At 41.0% G+C, this 22,575-nt stretch overlaps 1 protein-coding gene across 2 annotated transcripts; it reads left to right on the forward strand.

The window, feature by feature from the left end:
* The first annotated feature begins 4,372 nt into the window (after positions 1-4,372).
* On the forward strand, positions 4,373-22,484 carry LOC144064523 (uncharacterized). Of its 2 annotated transcripts, none has more exons than XM_077587150.1 (13): positions 4,373-4,537; positions 5,018-5,223; positions 6,677-6,814; positions 7,784-7,922; positions 8,012-8,531; positions 10,175-10,316; positions 13,572-13,709; positions 15,358-15,425; positions 17,617-17,807; positions 17,913-18,313; positions 19,926-20,025; positions 21,715-21,904; positions 21,999-22,484. In XM_077587150.1, the coding sequence occupies exons 1-13, from the start codon at positions 4,421-4,423 to the stop codon at positions 22,130-22,132; spliced, it is 2,484 nt and encodes an 827-aa protein (XP_077443276.1). In that variant the 5' UTR covers positions 4,373-4,420; the 3' UTR covers positions 22,133-22,484. The 2 variants fall into 2 exon arrangements, with proteins under 2 accessions (XP_077443276.1, XP_077443285.1); XM_077587159.1 differs by having other exon boundaries at positions 8,015-8,531.
* The last annotated feature ends 91 nt before the right edge of the window (positions 22,485-22,575 follow it).

Raw genomic sequence — 22,575 nt, forward strand, 5'->3', positions numbered from 1 at the left:
TCGCTGCTGCACCTCCCCACAAAGACAAGACGGGCGGTGTTCGAAACTCCTACCTGAGCCTCCCCGCCGGCCGCCACGTGGTGGTCCACTGTAAACGGCCAGCCGACACGGCGAATGCTGGTTGGGGTAATCCAGGTCGGAGTAATCGGAGGAGTAGGGGTCAACGTCCTCCGGGGGAGTGTATCGGAGTCCGAATCGGCTGAGAAAATCACTGTCCGAGTCCGAATCTCCAGCATACGAATCAATTAGCTCCCGGTCGTCCTCAACATCAGAAAATTCAGAGTCCCAACCGACATAGATGTGGCGCTCCAACGGGGCCAATGGAGGCTGGGGATTCTCCCTCCTGCCTTTTTTCTCTCTCAAGGGCTGTGCTGGCTAAATCGCGTCAGGTGGGACCATTGTGCTATTAAGAATCACTGTTAGAAGGCGGAAAAGTACTTGGAAGAATACAATAAATGAAAATTATGAGGCAGTGTACTACTAATTTCAACCACTCGTGTCTTGGGTCTCGTTCTTTCAGTTACATCTCATAGATCGTGCCCATAGGTGAGTGTAGGAACATAGTGCTACCATTGTGTCTTGACCTCGCACCTACACCGCCATGTGCTCATTTTTTGTTCTGGGGGATTTGAAGATGAACAGAGACAACATAAAATACTGACAGTCTCTGGGTGCATTTTGGCACATCAGCAGAGGCTTTATTGCAAGCGCACACAATTCGACATCTGACTCCAGTATATATCTTCTTTACAGCATGCAAAAGACGGTGTTAATTTGAATATTAATGGGCATGTTTCAGTTTAAAAGGCACTTCAAAATATGGAGTTGTTTTCCATGGCTAGCTCGTCATGACAATTAAACGGTCTCAGGTGCTTGAGAATAATGGTAGAATGCTTATCATGGTACCAGGCTCCAAGGCCAGAACTGGAATGTCCCATGCCTTCTTATCTCAAGCCCGAGACAACCAGAAAAAACTAGAAAGAATTATGAGTCCTAAGATACAATGTACAATTTCAGAACATAGGAGCTTTTGTGTTGAAAACCAAATACAAGGTTTAAGTATAAAAAGTAAAATATAAGTCTGAATACATACACAATTTCACTGTTAGTACAAACAAAATGCATGATCAGTGTGAGTAAAGTGAAAAGGGTTTGAGACTGGTGAGAGTATACACTTGAGTACATAACAGTAGATTGGATGGAACACTCTCTTTGAGTGTTGCCTTTCGGCTCATCTCCTCCATATTTTTGACCTCCCTATCGATCTTTCGTTCCATTCCTCACTCACTCAGGAACAACCCCTTCACTTGTGATCAAGTCAACAGAACCACACCGTAAAGAAAAGAGAGATATGCAATACTGAGGCCACAAAATCACGCACCCTCAATGCCTCAGCTGCACTTAGATATTCTGCCAAAGTTACTAATAGAATGATTCTATTAGTAACTTTCACAATTCTATTAGAATCGTGACAAATGGCAGCCTTGTCAGAGTGCAACCCTGACAAGAAACAACTTAATAAAGGCAATGCAGACCAAACTATGACACCAGAGAGATACGGACAAAACTGCACATATCAACTCTTACTCCAGAAGCAGCCGCCCACAGGAAGAACAAATAAGAATGAAACCAAACCACCAAACCACAATATGTAACAAGGGAAGAATGAAGCCATATCAAAACACACAAAACAGAAACAAACTGTGACAGTTCCATGCTCAATATATCACTCATCATGATCTTCATTTGATTCGCATAACTTCCTTGAAGGCGGCCCGGCGGGTGAGTGGTTACCGCCTCGGCCTCACACTGGGGGATCTGGGTTCAAACCCAGGCTGGTCCAGCTGTATGGAAATTGCATGATCCTTTCCCTGAGTACTCTAGTTTCCTCCCACATTCCAAAGACATACATGGTAGGCTGACTGGACACGCTAAAATTGCCCACAGGTATGAGTGTGGGTGTGAATGATTGTTTGTCTCTTTCTGCCCTGCGAATGGCTGGCCACCAATTCAGGGTGTCCCCCGCCTCTGGCCCGAAGTCAGTTGGAAGAGGCTCCATCACCCCCCGCAACCCCAGTGAGGTTAAAGCGGTTCAGAAAATGAGATGAGATGAGATTAGTTCCTTGAAACCATACTGGATTTTATTTTGCTTAAATAATGTATTGACCTAAGGTTGCTCTAAAACAGTGGTTCTTAACCTTGTTGGAGCTACCGAGCCCCAACAGTTTCATATGCGCATTCACGGAACACTACTTTAATGTAAAACAAGAAGAGGTGCCCGGCTCCTCCGTTCCCACCTGCTTGTTTAGAACAAAAAGACAGTGGATGCACTGTAAAAAAATTCTCTTTTGAAAAATGGGTTGGATGAGAAATGAAAATTACAGTTACGCGCATAGCACAGCAAACATTTGTACACAATTATTGGATTGGATTGGATAACTTTATTCATCCCGTATTCGGGAAATTTCGTTGTCACAGTAGCAAGAGGGTGAGGATGCAGAAATAGGAAAGGCATTTTAGACATAAATAGATAGGTAATAAGTAAGTTAATAGATAAATACATGAATAAATATATAAATAAATAACCGTGTTGCTGAAGTATATATATAGATATATAGACATACGTGTACATACACCTATACATATACATACACACATACACATATATAAGCACATATATACATACATACACACACATGAATACAAACACATATATACATACACATGTATACAAAAACATATATACATGTACAGGTATGATAGAGAAGAGGTTCAGCACTTCTAATCAATCAAGCAAAATGTACAGATATGATATGAGAACCAATCCAGCAGTTCAATTCAATTAAGCCAAAGCGTCAGTAGGATACCAAAACAAAGTAGCATACAATATCAGTTTGAGGAATATGTAGAAATATAATTTTCTTTCATGGGGATACTGAAAAGAGAAAGAAAACATGAAAATTCTGGACAGAGAGCTAAGGTTAAAATGAAGTTTGCCGTATTTACTCGCACATAAGCCGCATTTGTCAGAAAAAATAATAATGACTGAATCGAGGGTACGGCTTATATGTGCATAAAAAGACGACATGCACGAAACTGTCATTTGTCATTAAGCATATTGCTTTTCTTAACATTACATACCCCAGAAAGTCCATGTTGATTCCATCAGCATAGATTTTAAACAGATGCTTTAGTTGTTTATACAGTTTGGATTAGACTACAACTTCAATGACAGGCAAGAATGAAAATTTATGACGCATTTAAATGCAGCCTTAATTCCCATTTTTGCATATGTGGGTCACAAACAGAGGCCTTTTGTTTGCATGTACATTCATCAAAACTGAAATGTATTTTTAAACGCATGCTGAGACTTAGCGACGAAGTTTTTTTTATTATGCATGAAAGTGAAAGAATGAGCTGCAGGTGTTCAGTTCAATGTTATCACACACAAAAAACAAAGAGAAGAAATTTTATCTTGATGCCAGAGATCAACAAAACAAGCTGAGGTGAGTCATTGTTATTCAATACAGTGGAATAGTATGGTTCACACTAGGTCATTTCATGACACTGATACAATACAGAATAATAAACTGACCCTCAATACATTAAGTCACGTATGACAGTTTCACTCTTATGCGCTTATTAACATAAAGGTGCTACAAAAATTTATCCCATGTATGCATCTTTTGTATGCATTTTAGCTTCAGGGTATGAGTTTTCCCTTTATTCCTAATATAGATCTAATCTCATCTAAATTTCTGAACCGCTTTATTCTCATTAGGGTTCCGGGGGGTGCTGAAACCTCTCCCAGCTGCCGGGGGGCACCCTGAAACGGTGGCCAGCCGATCACAGGGCACAAGGAGACGGACAACCATGCACACACACACTCACACTCACAACTAGGGGCAATTTAGAGTGTCCAATCAGCCTACCATGCATGTTCTTGGAATGTGGGAGGAAACCGGACTACCCAGAGGAAACCCACCCAGGCTCGGAAAGAACATGCAAACTCCGCACAGACGGACATGACCTGGATTTGAACCCAGGACCCCAGAGCTGTGAGGCCGACGCACCAACTACTTGCTCCACCGGGCCGCCTCCTAATATAGATATGCATACATAATTCTACACATTCTGTACAAATATAAATGCAATGAATCAAATTATACTTGTAAAAGTGCGCTAAAGATCTCAATTTCCCCCTAGTTGTTTCCAAGTTGTCCTCAAAATACCTATTGTCACCATGTTTCTCCACTGAAACAAGTTTCAGTCCTTTGTTCTCAAGTCTGTTGGACATACCTGTAAATTTGTTGTAATAAATGCACTGGATGGGCTGGTCTTGTGTGTCTATATAAAGATGTGCCAAGAGCATATAAACACCTGCCCTTCAACAGAACAGTGAGCTTAAGATTGGGGCATCATGGTTTTCACACCAGTGCTCTTTCTGCTGCTTCTGGTCTCAAGGGCGTCTGCCTCACACTTCTTTGGAGGACACACCACCTTTCATGGGGAGGAAAACCCTAATGGAACATATACAGTGAGTGATTGAACATAATTAGGTCGTGATTTTGTTTATTGTATTCAATTCATAATTATCCATACTGTAATTAAATAGGGGGATTTGTCATTTCACGTTTATACATTGATTTTGAATTAAATGGCAAACATTTTATTACAATAAAAAGTCACTCACTTTATGATACAGCCTAATGATGCACAAGAGGAAAAATGTAAAAAATTGCACTGGTGAACATTTTCATATCTTTGGGAGGAATTTGTTGTGTCATAATGTAATTTCTTCAGTGTTGTCCCATTAAAAGTATAATTTATTAAAAAATTGCAGAAATGAGAGGGGCATACTCTCTTCTGTGTGATACCGTATCTAGCCCAGCTAACCCAGCCAATCTACAAAAATAAGGCAACCTAAGTTCTATAAAATGTTGTTTTTAATAGTTATTCTTAAATTGTGTCATACATTTTATGCCTAGTTCATTACTTCATAGGATTTCTTTCACAGGTGAACATTACCGTCAAGGAAACCTTCGATGGCTGTTACCACTCTCAGAGGATCAATTGTTATAAAGGTTTCTGTGGTTATGAGGACTTTAGGCAAAGAGTCATAATTGACAACAGCACCAATGCTCCAATCTATAACAGACAATGGTGCGAAGCAGAAACATTGATGACAAGAACTGTTCCATCCAACACACCTTTCTCTATGCGGTAAGAGTTACTGTCATGCTTCACCAACCATTTCACAGCTTCAGTACATTGCGTTTTTTTAAATGACAAAGTTCATAAAAATGTCAAAATTCAAGCTGAAACTCGCAAGAAGACAGGGTATACAAATTGGTGGAAGTCAGTTATCCGCTTCTTCTTCCGCGGTAAATTGGGTGGAACTTAACGCTGAAGAAAAAGCTATATTTCACCTACCATGCATGTTTTTGGAATATGGGAGGAAACCGAAGTACCTGGTGGAAACCCACGCAAGTCCGGGGAGAACATGCAAACTCCACACAGGCGGACTGACCTGGATTTGAACCCAGGACCACAGAGCTGTGAGGCCGACGCTTTGACTACTCAAGCTGCCGGGCCGCTTTTTCAGTCTTATTTCAAATTTTAAAAACGTCTTATATTCGAGTCAATGCGGTACTGCACATACCGCAATCTGTGCAGTCCAGACCGCACGCGATATTGGGTACAGTTTGTGCGGTCCATGCGGTAGTTGGTAGTTTCGGTACCCCAATAATTGCGTGCGCCCATAATCCACTATTTCCCTTTTCTTTCTCATAAGGACATCTTTTGTAACCTTGCTACAGCTCTCTTTGTGATTTGCTGTTTTTGTGTTTTTTTTTCCTGATCGCCATGTCTACTGTCTGGAAATATTTTTTAAAGGCGCATGCTAAATATTCAATGAGTCAGTTCCAATATAGAATAGTTGTTCCTTTCCTTACAAGAATAATAAGAATACTAAAATATTTCACGTTTCTATCATAAAACTCCAAACCCATATAATTTAAAGTTTATTTTAACCAAACCGAGTAGCACAATTTAACCAAGCCAAACAAGCTAGTGACCATTTGTAAACTTGAAGCTGGGCAAATTACAGCTCGTGATAAGCAAAAATTCATTATTCTCACACCAGACCAGTCCAAAGCACTTGAAAAATAGTATGTAACTGTTACATCATAAGCCCCAATATTTGCGGTCAAGCTTACTGTAGGTTTTGCACTAGTCACCAAGGTATTGGCTCAGCACTAAAAATCATCAACTAAATACTAGGTTCAAGGTCATTGAGCACAAGTGAGATTCATACATAAGGTGCACTTGCTAAACCCCACACACACACCAAACTACGAGCAGTAGTCGTGTGCCCTTTGTGGAGTTGCTTCGTATTCCCTCATACCTGCGTGGGTTTTCTCCGGGTTCTGCGCTTTCCTCCCACATTGCAAAACATGGCTGACTGACAACTATATGTTCTGGGTGGCTGGCTGTATGCGTGGATGTTTGTTTGTCCTCTTGTGACTTTGGGATTGGTTGGCAACCAATGTAGGGTGTACGCAGCCACCTGCCCATCAAATTGCTGGGATAACCTATAGCACCCCCATGACCTTCATAAGGATTAGGGGAATAAAAGATGAATGAATTCATGAATTAATATTTTCAAACCTCTCAGGTCAGCAAGCTGTTGTTGGATTCCAACAAGGATGTCCCTCAGAAGTTGGAGACTACTGACAGCTCTGGATTTGGGTACAAGATCTGACACAGGAAAACCAAACAAATCCCCAGTTATTGGCACACTACCTTTCCTTCGGTAAGGGCAAATAAACAAAACACTCTCAAAAATACCATTATTGTGAAAGTCAAATGTTCATTATATGTTCTTTTCTTAAAGCTCTTAATGCATTCTAGAAAAACATTATGTCTGAGAAAAATAACATTCTTAATAGGGATGTCCCAATCACATATTTTTGCACCCTAGTTCAAGTTGCCTGATTTTTAGAATCTGCCGATACCGAGTCCCAATCCGATACCCAGGAAATGTATTAAGGATGGGGGAAAAAATTATATCGAAATGTGTTTTTTTCACCCAATTTGAATAAAACCTTTGCGACATTAAAATCATGTAAAAGGGCGATTTCAACAAGGCGTAAAAATGAAATCACAAATACTTTTTTTTCAGTTGCGCAGCACCAAAATAAAGTTCCCCACAAATTATTTAAACAATGTATTTTACATAAATAAATTCAGACAGTAGATAAACTTGTTCACCCAATGCCATAAATTGAGCCATTTTTGTTGTTGGGCCTTTACTTTTTTGCAAAGTTTGTTTCAATAGTGCCAATATAGAAATATTATCAAATATGCTATATATCTAGAATTTTTTGGATCATTTTATTACTTATTATCTCATCTTATTAATTGCTAAAGCAAGTGATCATACGTCACCGCCATTGATGGCGAGAGACATCCAATTCACTTTGACTGGGAGGATTCGCAGCAATCGTTCGATCAATGGCAGTTAATGAGGTAACACCCAAAAATGTAAACCAATACATTTAAAAACTCCAATCTTTATTTTTACCTGTTTCCGGATCCTCTGAGAATGACCCGATCGTCCCCATTTTCCGATACTTTCCGATTTCTGATCGGGGACATCCCTAGTTGTTAATGCTTCATGAATATAATCATTAATTTTGACTTTACTAAAATAAGATTTCTAAATTCTAGTTTTTAAAAGAAATTCCAATTTACAACTATATATTATTTTTATTTTCTCAAGGGTTCCTCAAAACTGCCCACGTCGACACAACATAATGGTATTTGATGCTAACGGAGACCAAGTGCGCTGTAGATATGGAAAGATCGTGAATGAAGAATGCAGCTCGTGCAGTCACCCCACAGGGTTTCACCTAGATCAGGTATGTTAAAAACCTGAGGGCAGTTTGGAATAGAAAATGTTGCTGCTTTGTAGAATATTTAACTATGAATTGTTTTAATGACCTTTCAGCAGTCTTGCACATTGTACTACAACTACACTAGTTCTGATGCTAGAGTTTTTGGATTTGAGTTGGTGGTGGAGGACTATCCACAACAGCCCATTACACTCTTCTACAGCGATGGCTCCCATTCCACCAAGTCTCCACTAATGTCCAGGAGGAGGAGGTCTCTTTCTCCATTCACATCGGGGTATTGGAGTACACCAGGGTACCCTTTGAGAGGTTGGCCTCAGACAACCTCTTACCCGTGGTGGCAAGGGCAGACTACAGCTAAAAGAATAGCACATACGACAGGCCCTGCGACGACTAGAAAAATGATCCCACAGTGGCGGAAAAGAACTACAACCCCATGGTGGTGGAATACAAAAACAACGGGGCATTCCACGACAATGCAACATCATACGACAGCACTTCCACCGACAGCTTTTCAACCTGCAACAACAAATTCTCAGTGGATGCCTTTTACAACCACTAAAGAAAATTCAAAACCTGCACCTCTCAGCAAACTACCATTGCAATTCTCCTTACTGGGTGAGCATGGTTTTATTCAATTAAAAGCAGAGGTGCCCGGCTTTGCCGGTTCCATCTGCTTGGGCAAGGTTGTTCAACTTTGCTCATTTCAGACCCATTATTTAGAACCAAAAGACAGTTGTTGCGCTATAAAAAAAAAACTCTTGGGAAAAATGGGTTAGATGAGAAATGAAAATTTCAGTTACCCGCATAGCACAGCAAACATTTTTTATACAATTATGTAAAGGTATGATACGGAAGAAGTTCAGCACTTCAAATCAATCAAGCAAAATGTATAGATATGATGTGAGAAGCAATTCAGCAGTTCAATTCAATCAAGCCAAAGCTTCAGTAGGATGATACTGAAGAGTGCATGACTTTCACTCTTCAATACCAGAACAAAGTAGCACAGAATATCATTTTGAGGAATATGTAGAAATAGAATTCTCTTTCACGGAGATCCTGAAAAATGAGAGAAAACATGAATATTTTGGAGAGAGCTGAGGTTAAAATGAGGTTTACTTACCAAAAGCCAAGACAGCAGCACCCACACAGTGAGCCCAAACCCATTGAAAACAATAGCCACCAACACGAATTACCCAAATCAACCAAGCAGCAGGAACACTTTAAATGCACATTTACAATCATTTAAGTGTTAACGACGACCATCAACTCACACCCATAACTCTGCATCCATGCCCTGTTCACAAAGCACAGGATGCCTTAAGACAGCTATACCTCAAAATGCAAACAAATCAGGGCCAATCAAGTCTATACATGAAGCACACATATCTCCAATAAGGCGTAGTCAACATGGAAAGAAAACAGTTTTCCCGCACCTGGAAACTCGCCGACCAATCAGCCATGCGATGCGTTGAGGGACATCATGTAAAAACAATGATCCATACATCAACTCTGCTTTCAGCTTCAACAAATAAAATATTGAGTGTACACACTTAGAGAAGGTGAAGAAATTCAATCACTGATCTATTAGGATGCGACAGCCGTTTCTAGCCACCATCAAATTTCAACTCTCTACGATGCACAGTTTGGACAAACGTAGCGTGAGAATCTTAACATATCCATCCATCCATAAGTCATGCTTTATAAGGATTAAATTATCTGACAATGGTATAGGCATCTTTTGACTATGTTGGTAAGGAAGAGTTTTAAGAATTTAATTTTATGCAGCTAATAGAAAATGGGCGGCCCTGTAGTACACAGGCGCTTAGCACCACATCTTGGGGTTGAGGGTTCAAACCCAGGTCGGTCCTCACTGTGTGGAGTTTGCATGTTCTTCCCACGCTTGCGTGGGTATTTTCACGGTACTCCAGTTTCCCCCCACTTCCCAACAACATGCAGGGTAGACTGGTTAAACACTCTAAATTACCCCCAGGTATGAGTTTGAACGTGAATGGTTGTCCGTCTCCTTTTGCCCTGCGATTGGCTGGCCACCATTTCAGGATATCCCCCGACTGGTGCCCATAGTTGGCTGGGATGGGCTACAGCCCCTTTTAAAGTTAAGCCGTTTGGAAAATATATGAATAATAGAAAATGAACAAAGTAAAAAACATAAAAGAAATTAAGTACCTAATGCGAACACTGATCAGATTATCTGATACTTAGCCTTACATGATTTAAATTACTATCTTTTTGACTCTCAGTGGATCGTGCTGCTCCTTCATGTCAAGAAGGAATTTACATACCAAGATTCCAATATCCCACACCTGAGAATGGACAACATATCGATGCAGAGGTCAATAAAGAGGTGGAGATCAGAATCAAAGCGCAAGTTACACGTACAAAGTAAGTGAAACGACAAAAACTGTTCAAGTTATGTCATGGTTCCTTCATTTACTCAACCGCTTATCTTCACAAGGGACGTGAGGGGTGCTGGAGGCTATCCCAGCTGACTTCGGGCGCGAGGCGGTGGGACACCCTGAATTGGTGGCCACCCAATCGCAGGGCACAAGGAGACGTACAACCATTCATGCTCACAATCTTACCTACGAGCAATTTAGATTGTTCAACCAGCCTAGCATGCATGTTCTTGGAATGTGGGAGGAAACCGGTGTACCCAGAGAAAACCCACGCAAGCCTGGGGAGAACATGCAAACTCGACACAGGACAACCGAACTGGGATTGAACCCAGGACCCCAGAACTGTGTGGCTGACGCGCTAACTACTCAGCTGCCAGGCCACCCTATGTCAAGGTTGAAAAAGCAAGAAAGAAAATAGTGCATAATCACCCCACCTCCACCATGCGCGCGCACACACACATACACACACACATACACACATACACACAGATACATACACACACACACACACACACATACACACAGATACATACACACACACACACACACACACACATACACACAGATACATACACACACACATACACACATACACACACACAAACATAATTGTCAAAATCGAAACATCAAGAAGTGAGCAAAGAAATCTATTTCACGTTAATTGGATGTCTATCGCTACTGTTAGAAGCAAAAGCAGTAAGAAGAAAATCATGATACCCGGGTGAAAAGTTGGTCGCCCGCCACATCAGGGATACGATCCCTCCCTCAGTTGACCCTCACCAGTTTGCTTATAGAGCAAACAGGTCCACTGAGGAAGCCATCGCTGTAGCTCTACACACAGCACTGAGCCACCTGGAGCACCAGGGGAACTATGTGAGGAGGCTTTTCATTGACTATAGCTCAGCCTTCAACACTATAATACCGGACATTCTGGCTGACAAACTCTCCCACCTTGGAATATCCTCTTCCATCTGCTACTGGATTAAGAACTTCTTAACCAACCGTCCACAAACTGTTAGACTTGGTCCCCACCTCTCTTCCTCCATTACACTGAGCACTGGATCCCCTCAAGGTTGTGTACTGAGTCCTCTTCTATACTCCCTAGACACATAGTACGACTGTACACTGACCCACCACTCTAACTCCATCATCAAAATTGCCAATGACACCACTGTGGTCACACTCATCTCAGGGGGGATGAGTCTGCCTACAGAGATGAGGTCAACAAACTGTCTTCGTGGTGTTTGGAGAACAATCTCACACTAAACACTACGAAAACTAAAGAAATAATCCTGGACTTTCGCAAACGCAACACAGATCTGGCCCCACTCCTCATAAATGGAGTATGCATAGACAGGATCCAGTCCTTCAGATTTCTGGGAGTCCACGTCTCGGACAAACTCTCCTGGTCTACCAGCGTACCACACTGTAATGCAGTATGCCAGGATGCTCTCCACAGCGGCTCTATAGAAGGTTACCAGAAGCTTAGTGTCCAAGTTGTTCCTCCTGAGTACCCTCAGGAAATGGAGTCGTTTCTGTGGTGTTGGTAGACCCAGAAACTACTCAATTTCCTGAGGGTACTCAGGAGGAACAACTTGGACACGAAGCTTCTGGTAACCTTCTATAGAGCCACTGTGAAGAGCATCCTGGCATACTGCATTACAGTGTGGTACGCTGGAAGCACGACAGCAGACAGAAAAGCCATGCAGAGAGTGATCAACACCAACCAGAAGATCATCGGCTGCTCTCTGCCCTCACTGGATGACATTGCCAGCCCTCGCTACCTCAGCAGAGCCGGGAACATTGTTAGGGACCCATACCACCCTGGTCACAACCTGTTCCAGCTGCTGCCCTCTGGCAGACGCTACAGGTCTCACAAAGCACGGACAAATAGAGACAGTTTTTTCCCACAGCCATCAGGACTCTGAACTTGCATTAGCACGACACACAATCCCTTCTGTGCATAGATATTTTAGAATTTACCTATTGGACGTGACTTTTTATATTTTTATATTACTTAGTACGTATTTATGTTTTTACTGGGAAAACACGTTGTGGAGTAGAACCACCAATTTCGTTATACGCAGCTGTGTATAATGACAATAAAGGCTTTTGATTTGATTGATTTGATTTTGATTGAAGAACATTTTGAATTTCTTGAAACATTAGCCCTGACGCAATTCATTTTAATGATGACTGGGTTCCTCACCTCATACTGCTGACATACTGTGTCACACATCTCTATCCAACATAATTCCATATGGAATACAGTAATACCTTGACATACAAGTGTCCCAACATAAGAGAAATTTGACATACGAGGAAAATTCCGAGCTAATTTTTGCCCTGAGATACGAGACAAATTTGAGCACGTTCCCGATGCGGCCACAAGGTGGCCGAGTATTGGAGAGGCTGCTTATGAGAACAGCATCACTCTGTGTTTCTCGACGCATCTCCTTTGCGTAAAGATATCTCAGACCATCGGCCATACAGTTTGCATTTTTTAACGTGTTTTTTTGTTGTTGCGTTAATCAGTGCAGAAATAAGTGAAAAACCAACAGGTCCAAAGCAAGCCAGTGCAATGAAAGGTAGTGAGACGAAAAAGTATAATGAAAATCGATATTACGCATGAAACAATAGAAAAACATGAGTGGTATAGACGCGACTGAGCTGGCTCGCCAACGTAACATTAAAACTTATATTTTTAAGTGTGTGTGTTTAGTAATCCAAGTTAATTTAAGTTAAATATACAGTTTATGTTATGTTACGAGCGTGTCGCCGTCAAGTCTCTCTCCTGCCCATTCTCTCTCCACACATTATTTCATATATTTGTTACTTTGTGAGCGTAGGTGGTGAATTAGAAAAATTAAAACATGTTTTTCCATTGTAATATCCTATTTTTATGTGTTTTTTCAGAGTGGGAACAGCTTAATTTGTATTCAGTTTATTTTATATTGGAAAAATTGAAAAAAAAATGACATACGAGCTCGGTCCCGGAACGCATTAAGCTCGTATGTCAAGGTAATAGAGTATTTAATTTGCACCCCGGCCAAACTATAACACTTATAGACCGGAAAATATGGTACTTCATATAGTCATTTATATAGTATAGGTAAGTGATTTTTGTCACTAATTAGGGCTTATAATTGTTTTCATGGGCACTCTAACAAATTAAATGCAATAGTATTTGTTTCTTGTGTAATGACAACAAAATGGTTGTTTTATTTTTGTAATCATCCAGAATACATGGCATCATTATGAGTGGACCAAGGAATATCAGTAAGCACAAAACCACACACAACGAGTTCGTCATAAGGTGGATCCCGCAGCCTGGAGATATAGGTGGACATTTCCCATTATGCTTTGCTGTTGAATCAGGGTTAGTCTCTTTTTTAAACTATTACATTACCAATATTTGAAAGCAATTCTGATATACATTATTCATACATCCATTACGCCATCTCCAACTCCGTGTGCATCCCCCCAATACTATTATGTGAGGTATTCAAAGAAAGTAACTTATTTCCTATCTATTTATGTCTAAAATGCCTTTCCTATTCCTGCATCCTCACCCTCTTGCTACTGTGACAACGAAATTTCCCGAATACGGGATGAATAAAGTTATCCAATCCAATCCAATCCAATTCACACTTAGAAGGTTGGGTGCATGCTATCATCATCACTTTTAATATTTTAGTGTCAAGAAAGAATCTACACAGTACATGTCTAAATTTAACTAATTTAAAACCAACACTTAAAGGTAGACTCTAGTTGAAGGCAACAAGAATACATTATTTGAATGAGCAGTGAGCAGCAATCATAGGAAGCACACAGCAAGAAAACACTGTGTTGCCTGCAGCAGTTATCAGCAAATGCGTATCATTGGCTACATTATGCTTGAAATTTATCTGGCCCTCTAACTGTATGCATCCACTGCCAGAGTCAAGGCAAGGACCTCCCAGTTGCGGCGATCCACGCTGCTGCTCGCGGTCGGTCTTCTATTACACCATGGATTATTACACAAAGCCCACATTAAGTGAAACACAAACAAAACTGGCAGCCTATATATTTTGGTGAGGGAACTCAAAACTATTTCCTCTGCTACTCCTGTGTCACGTATGTTTGGGTATCAAGCGGGGAGTGTAGTTGGACCTAATGCGGGGAAGCAATCAAGGGTTTGTGAAATTGACTGCGCTGACAAAACTTTTGATTAAACATAGCGAGGGTGTCAAGTCAATAACAAGGACTTAATCAAATAAAACACCAAACCTGATGGGAAGACATGGTGAAACAAGGAACATTGCCTAGCAACGTAGAGCAACACAGTGTAATGCAGGCAATCTGACAAAGATTGACAAACACGCAGGGTTTAAATAGACAGACATGGGTTGATGAGACAATTAGAAACACCTGGGTTATACAAGGGGCAGCAAGCAGGAGATACACCAGGGGCGGGGAAACGACAGGTGAACTCATTGGGCAATCACATGGACATGACACACAGGGAAAACAACATGACAAAATCAACTCCTGACACCCCGCAAGTAATGATAGAAATTCAGAAGACCCTTGGAAGAACTGGAACTGACCACAATGCATCTAGTGTTGGCCACTGCATCGCGAGATTATGTATTTTGAAGATTAGACGCTGTCATTTGATAATACATCTTGACGGTAAATTAATGTGCTTAGCAGAAAGTGCCGAACATTTAATGGTAGGATTCATTCATTTCATTCATCTTCCATACCGCGCATCCTCGAAAGGCTTGCGGGGGTTGCCGCAGCCTAAAGCAGCTGACTTCCGGCGAAAGGCAGACTACACCCTCGACGGGTCGCCAGTCAGTCGTAGGCCACAAAGAGAGACAGACAACCACTCACTCTCACAATCACACTGCCACCGAATGGGAATTGAACCCAAACTGCTCGCACCAAAGCCAGGAGGAAGAACCACTGCATTATCGGGTGTCTAATTATTTTATTATTAATATTCAAAGTATTATTTTATTTTGCTCACCAATTGTCTGCAGGTCCTACTCCAATGATATCTATCAATCTGAAATGAGATGTGTGCTGATTAACGTAAACAAGGAGACAGGTGAGTCAGGAATAACCTAATAGTATTAAGAATAGTTTAGAGGCATAAAACATAAAAGCAGTTTAAGCATATTCATACCTGTCAACCTCTGCCGATAACTGCCCTTGTAAATGATTATGATTCCCCTTACAAACCCCCCAAAAACCTTACAAACACCGTACGAGTCGTACGGTGTTTGTAAGTTTTTTGGGGGTTTGTAAGGGGAATCATAATCATTCATAAGGGCAGTTATCGGCAGAGGTTGACAGGTATGCATATTCAATGTTCAAAACAGCTCGACTGAAAGTAATGTTACATTGATGAGATAAAAGTATAAAGTAACTCATTCAAAGTTCCTCTAAGTAAAAGTTATGTTGTGTGTGGAGTGGGGGGCAACAAGGTTCTTTTTATTGTTGACGTTACTTTTGGTAACGGCTCTACAAATGGGAAAGACTTGCACAGACATGGTTGTATTGGCATTGTACTTTGTCGACCTCGTACCCACAACGCTGCGTGCTCTTTTTCTGTTCGGGGGGATGTTGGAAGACAGACAAAGACATACCTGTCAACCTCTGCCGATAACTGCCCTTATAAATGATTATGATTCCCCTTACAAACCCCCCAAAAAACTTACAAACACCGTACGACTCGTACAGTGTTTGTAAGTTTTTTGGGGGGTTTGTAAGGGGAATCATAATCATTTATAAGGGCAGTTATCGGCAGAGGTTGACAGGTATGCAAAGACATACTGAGGGTCGGTTCTTACAACAGCGTGGCTTTGTTGTAAGAGAGCTACAACCTCAACAAACTGTTTTGTCCTGAACGTGAAGCTGTACCTCACTGAAAGATGGTGCCCCTTCAAGGACTTGGACTAAAACTGCCATTAACCTGTTATTTTTTGGATTTATATCAAGCGGAGATTCCCTGTGAGTACAGTATTCAAAGTATTTACATTTTTATATATATACAATATATTTAGATATTAATACATTAGAGTCTTTTCATATCCTTATAGCTGTAATATTTACTAAATATACACTTTTTGATAATTGTACTTGTATTTCTGTATAGGCGCGAAAACATGTATTGTGGCAGTAATAATGGGGTGATCCTACTTCGCGGTTTTTCGTTTATCGCGGCCATGTCGGGTTTACATTAATCAAGATATTCGTGGGATTACTGTATCTTGTTTGTATTATCACTCAAATCATCTATGTATTCACACTTATCATTGTAATCCTTATCATTCTCAGTGGGCTTGATTGAGATAGTAGGGCATGGGACATTCCAGCTCTGGCATTGGTACCTGGGCCCAGAAAGGGTATCCCGCCATTATTGTCATGCCCCTGATCAATAAGACAGTTTAATTGCCAAGAGTCTGCTAAGCAGTGTAAACAACTCATTTTTGGAAGTTCCTTCCTAAATTGAAATATTTCTCTAATTTGAAAATTAATGTCCACTTTCGCTTGCTGGATATAAGATATATATGGGAGTCAGATGTCGAATCGAGTGTTTCATTCAGTACAGCTCTGATGTGTGTGTGAATGCACCCTGAGACTTTATTTGTTGCCTACGTTCATCTTCAAATCCTCCAGTTCAGAAAACAAAAGTGCAGCGTTGTGGATAGGAGCTGAAGATCCAACACTAACACTTTGTAACACGAATGTTGTAAAATCCAGTCTATTTAGTCAGGAGTAAGTATGATTTTTTTTAATGTTATAAAATTAATACAGAAAACAATACCATTCGGTCAAAAGAAATTCTTAGAGTCACGAGAGTAAATAAAATCCACCCTTGAGGCTAAGGCTCAATTTGTGGAAACAGAGAGGTGAAAAGCATACAGTCTCTATCAATGTTCCCTCTAAGCTGCGTGCGTGCGCAATTACGCACTACTCTTGTCTTCTCTGCGCACAGCAAATCATATGGAGCGCACAAAATAAAATCCAATTTTTTTTTTAGTTGTGAGGCCGACGCGCGAACCACTCATCCGCCGGGGCGCCCATTCATAGATATTAATCATTGCATTTTATTATTACTAAATCATTTATGTGTAGTAGACATACACCTGCTTATGGCAGGTGTGATACTGGTGTGTGCCCATAGAAAGCAATGATGATGTTGCTCACACCGGTACTCAGTGTGCTCACGGAGGTTGTCTTTCTGCCCAGACAAACAAAAAATTAGAGGGAACATTGGTCTCTATCCTTTTCAGTTGAATCTACGGTGACCTGCTATCAGTCCAGTATGAAGGTGGAAATTGAGAAAGCTTCACTCCATGGGATCCATGTGGATCACCTTCGTCTCAATGATCCCAACAACATTGAGTGCAATCTCCAAACACATTCTAACACCACACATGTAATTGGAATCATCCCCCTTAACGCTTGTGGAACTTTTCTGGAGGTAACAGCAAAATGTATTTAATATTCTTTCCTTTAGTAAACCTGAAGATTGAGTTAAGAGTTAAATAAGAATTGTATTTCTTTATTTATTTATTTTGATCTGCAGGAGGACGAAGAAAACCTTATTTTCAAGAATGAAATAAACACTGTCGATAATTCTGCTGACATTATCACCAGGAAGCATAGACTGGAAGTCGACTTTGAGTGCCAGTATCCCAAACGAGGAAATGTGACCCAGAATTTTCTCTCACACAGAAAGTCCATCAAAGTTTGGGAAAAGGGTTTTGGCACATTTACCTATCAGTTCGAGTTCTACCCAAATGACCAATTCCAAAACATGAGTAATCCAAACTCATACCCTCTGGAATATAAACTAGGAATGAGGATTTACATGAAGATAGAATCTTCCTCTTCCATGAACAACACAGAACTTTTCGTAGAATCGTGCAGAGCTGCTCCATATGACAACCCTAACGTTCACCCAACCTACTCAATCATTGAAAATGGGTAAGCTTCTACCTACTCATCTATAGGGTGGGTTGCCAGTGATATCTTGCCTTTGTTTCTGCTTTGGTCCACTGTGTTTGAACATCGTTAAATTAAATACATTAAGCAACAGATAGTCAAAATAAGATTACTTTTTACAGTGAGATATCTCTCAAAACGTAGGCTACTTAGCCGAACTAGTTTGGTTAGGGGAACAGATGCTTAGCTAATTGTACTCTGGATCAAATTAGAACTGAGTACTGCTTTGCTTTACATAAACAGATCCCCCTTAATTCACATATTATATATGAAAGAACTTCTTGACCAACCGACCACAGACCACAGACTGTTAGACTTGGTCCCCACCTCTCTTCCTCCATTACACTGAGCACTGGCTCCCCTCAAGGCTGTGTACTGAGTCCTCTTCTGTACTCCCTGTACACATACGACTGTACACCCACCCACCAGTCTAACGCCATCATCAAATTCGCTGACGACACCACTGTGCTCGGACTCATTTCAGGAGGGGATGAGTCGGCTTACAGAGATGAGGTCAACAAATTGTCTTCGTGGTGCTCGGTGAACAATCTCACACTGAACACCACGAAAACTAAAGAAATAATCCTGGACTTTCGCAAACACGGCACAGATCTGGCCCCACTCCTCATAAATGGAGTATGTGTAGACAGGGTCCAGTCCTTTAAATTCCTGGGGGTCCACGTCACGGATAAGCTCTCATGGTCTACAAACATCACGGCAGTGGTGAAGAAGGCTCAGAAACGACTCCATTTCCTCAGGGTACTTAGGAAGAACAACTTGGGCACCAAGCTTCTGATAACCTTCTATAGAACCACTGTAGAGAGCATCCTGGCGTACGGCATCACAGTGTGGTACGCTGGAAGCACGGCGGCAGACAAAAAGGCCATGCAGAAAGTGATTAACACTGCCCAGAGGATTGTCGGCTGCTCTCTGCCCTCACTGGAAGACATTGCCAGCCCTCGTTACCTCAGCAGAGCCAGGAACATCATAGGGGACCCTTACCACCCTGGTCACAATCTGTTCCAGCTGCTGCCCTCTGGCAGACGCTATAGGTCCCACAAAGCACGGACAAATAGGCTTAAGGACAGTTTTTCCCCACATCCATCAGAACTCTAAATTTGCGGTAACATAACACACATTCCCTTCTGCGGTAATATGAAAAGATGTTTGGGTGGTGATCTGCCTCCTACTAGCTGACTGAAGGTAAGTGAAAGACAGTGAGAGGTAAGCGACCTGTATCCATAACAGCAGAATGCCAAATTACAAGTCCGTAACTATCACTTATTTAGGTCTTTTGCCGAGTAAACGCAGCTTATGGGGAAGCACCACCAATTTTGTCACACGCAGTTTCTGGGTGTGATGACAAGTAGGCTTTTTGTGTTGTTGATAATGACGACAGGGCCTATGTCCGATTATTATTATTATATCACAAAAAATTCTATCTCTTCTTTTCCACATACTTGTTAACAATTACTTTTGATTCTATTAAATTGCCCATGTATAACTAGAAATAAATGAGCATTTGTGAAATAGATCCCAGTGTAATGCATGGTGGTTGAGAGACCCACACCCTTTTATTGTGTGCTCCGATTAGATGTACAGCGGATCCAACAGTTTTGATCTATCCCAATTCTGATCAACATGAATTCAAGTTCAGCATGGAGGCCTTCAAATTCATTGGTTTCCATGATCAAGTGAGTATATATTTGGAGATATTATTGTATTTTTTTAGCAGTGCAGACAGGGAATCAAAAACCGCCATTAAGAGTAACACCACACTAAACACAACACAACAACTTTATTCAGGCTGTAGAAATATTAATTCATTCATCTTCCATATGACGGACGAGTCGTTAGCACTTTGGCCTCACAGTCCTGGGGTCGAGGGTTTAATCTCAGGTCCTCACTGCGTTAAGTTGGCATTTTCTCCCCAGGGTTGTGTGGGTTTTCTCTGGATACTCCGGTTTCCTCCCATATCCCAAAATTGCCCGCAGGTATGAGTGTGGGAGTGACTGGTAGTGTCTCCTTGTGCCCTGTGTTTGGCTGGCCACCAAATCAGGGTGTTCCTCACCTGGTGCACCTCGTCAGCTGGGATAGCCTCCAACACTACCCACGACACTTATGAGGATAAGCGGTTGGGTTTTATAAAACAAAAACGATAATTATCGTCAAATAATTTTTCTATCATCTCATTTTTTAACCGCTTTGCGGGGGTCCTGGAGCCAATCTCAGCTGTCTCCGGACCAAAGGCGGGGGACACCCTGAATCGGTGGCCAGCTGATCGCAGGGCACAAGGAGACGGACAAAATAATTTTTGTCAATGATAATATTAAAAACTTTTGATAAAAATTCGATAATTTTAAACTGCAATTACACCACCCGACCACCACAGAGAATGGGAGCACTGTTGCGAGATGAACGCTACTTCCAGACCAACGCTCAGGAGAAGAAAAGGATGATGAGGAAACATGTTTTTAGCATGTTAGCAATAGAGGCTAACACAGAGCATGGGCGCAAAAGGAATATTACACAGCCAAAATAAGCGATTAGGAGATGCAGGACAATACCGAGCCAACCCACTAAAAGATCCACATGAATTCACCCTGGCGTTTTCTTTCTTTCTTTTGCCTCGTAATTACCTTTGCAAAGAGCAGCCTAATTGAAAATGTCCTTAACCCACTGTCCTGATTTGAGGACAGCTTGTAATATTTTTCTTATTTGATATGAAGGTGTTTCCCCATTCTATGTAAATGTTCTGAAAACATTGCAAAAATCTAAAACTTGTTATCTTGGGTTCAAATGGGGTAAGTTCATCCAACCTATTTAATTTATTTTTTGTAAATGGCCATATGTGAGGTAAATGAACACTATTTTTGTGAGGCTGAAAATAGTGTGCTTGCCAATGGTGATGAGGTCTTTAGTTGACTATTTTATTTATATCATATTGCACAGCAACTTTTGGTTTGAAGGCAATTTTTTAAAAATAAAGACGCCTGTTATTGCACAACAGAACAACAAAATACTTTTAAAAATCATCAGCTGACTTCGGACCAGAGGCGGCGGACACCCTGAATCGGTGGCCAGCCGATTGCAGGGCACAAGGAAACGGACAACTATTCACACTCACTCTCATACCTAGGGGCAATTAAGTGTCCAACCAGCCTACCATGCGTGTTTTCTGGAATTACAACAGACTTTTCTTTCTTTTATTTGTATTCTTTTTGCGATGTAATTCAGATTTTATTTATTGTTAATATTTTGTCATGTTGTCTTGTTTTAAAACGTGTGTCTTCCCCTGTCCTGTACAATAATAGAAACTTGGTGCAGAGGAATTCAGTTCTGACGGTTGTTGCAGTAAATCATTTCATTTTTTATCTTACAAGGTGTACATCAGCTGTTCAGTCATGATGTGTGAAGCAGGGAATCCCAACACTAGGTGCTCACAGGGATGCATCAACACCACATTGAGCCACCATAATAAAAAGAGAGAGGCTGTCATCCAAAGTGCCAACCACTTTGTTTCTCAAGGGCCATTACGTCTTCAGAGATCAGCAGAGGGTAACGGAACCACAGGTACGACGATATGAAACATGACTCCACTGTATCCCTCCAAATGCCCACTTATCTTGTTTCTCTCACTAAAAATGTGTTTCTTTCACCCATCTAGTGATGAATTTCAATTTGAACCTCATCTTTATTGCTGGATGTCTTCTTGCAGTTGCTGGTATGATGACTGTTGCAATATACAAAGCCAAAATGTCAAGATTTGCATATCAACGTTTGCCAACAGTTGAAAACTAAACACCTTCACATATGTTTGTTAAGTTTTATTTTCTGGGTATCATAATTATATATCACTACAACAATTACTTCTGTAGTTTGGTGTAAAGGTAAAAAAATACTACTAATATGGATCTTGATTTGTGCTTGCTCAATATTTAAAGGAACTTTTTTTTCTCCAATGAATGTACACAAAGGACAATCAAACAGCAAAGCAGCTTTTGCATATCCATTAATTTTGATCATGAACACTGGAAAATCTTAAATTGAGTTAACTCATTGGATGCCCATGACTGAGACATGACATTTAATGTAAACGAGTTAAGTAGAAAATTGCTATGTATACCTATGAATAAAAATATATTCAAATACATTTTGTGTTTTATGAAATTGGTACTCATGCTTTAAAATTAATAAAACAACATTTTGCAGGGTGGCCCGGTGGAGCGAGTGGTTAGCGTGTC

Source organism: Stigmatopora argus, chromosome 2 (assembly GCF_051989625.1).
Source record: "Stigmatopora argus isolate UIUO_Sarg chromosome 2, RoL_Sarg_1.0, whole genome shotgun sequence".
Taxonomy (NCBI): Eukaryota; Metazoa; Chordata; class Actinopteri; order Syngnathiformes; family Syngnathidae; genus Stigmatopora; species Stigmatopora argus.

Excerpts from the sequence above, each read along its gene's own strand:
- LOC144064523 (XM_077587150.1), top strand. The coding sequence starts at position 4,421 with ATGGTTTTCACACCAGTGCTCTTTCTGCTGCTTCTGGTCTCAAGGGCG. Across the intron at positions 7,923-8,011 it reads CAGGGTTTCACCTAGATCAG|CAGTCTTGCACATTGTACTA; the intron begins GTATGTTAAAAA and ends ATGACCTTTCAG. Across the intron at positions 15,426-17,616 it reads TAACGTAAACAAGGAGACAG|TTGAATCTACGGTGACCTGC; the intron begins GTGAGTCAGGAA and ends TATCCTTTTCAG.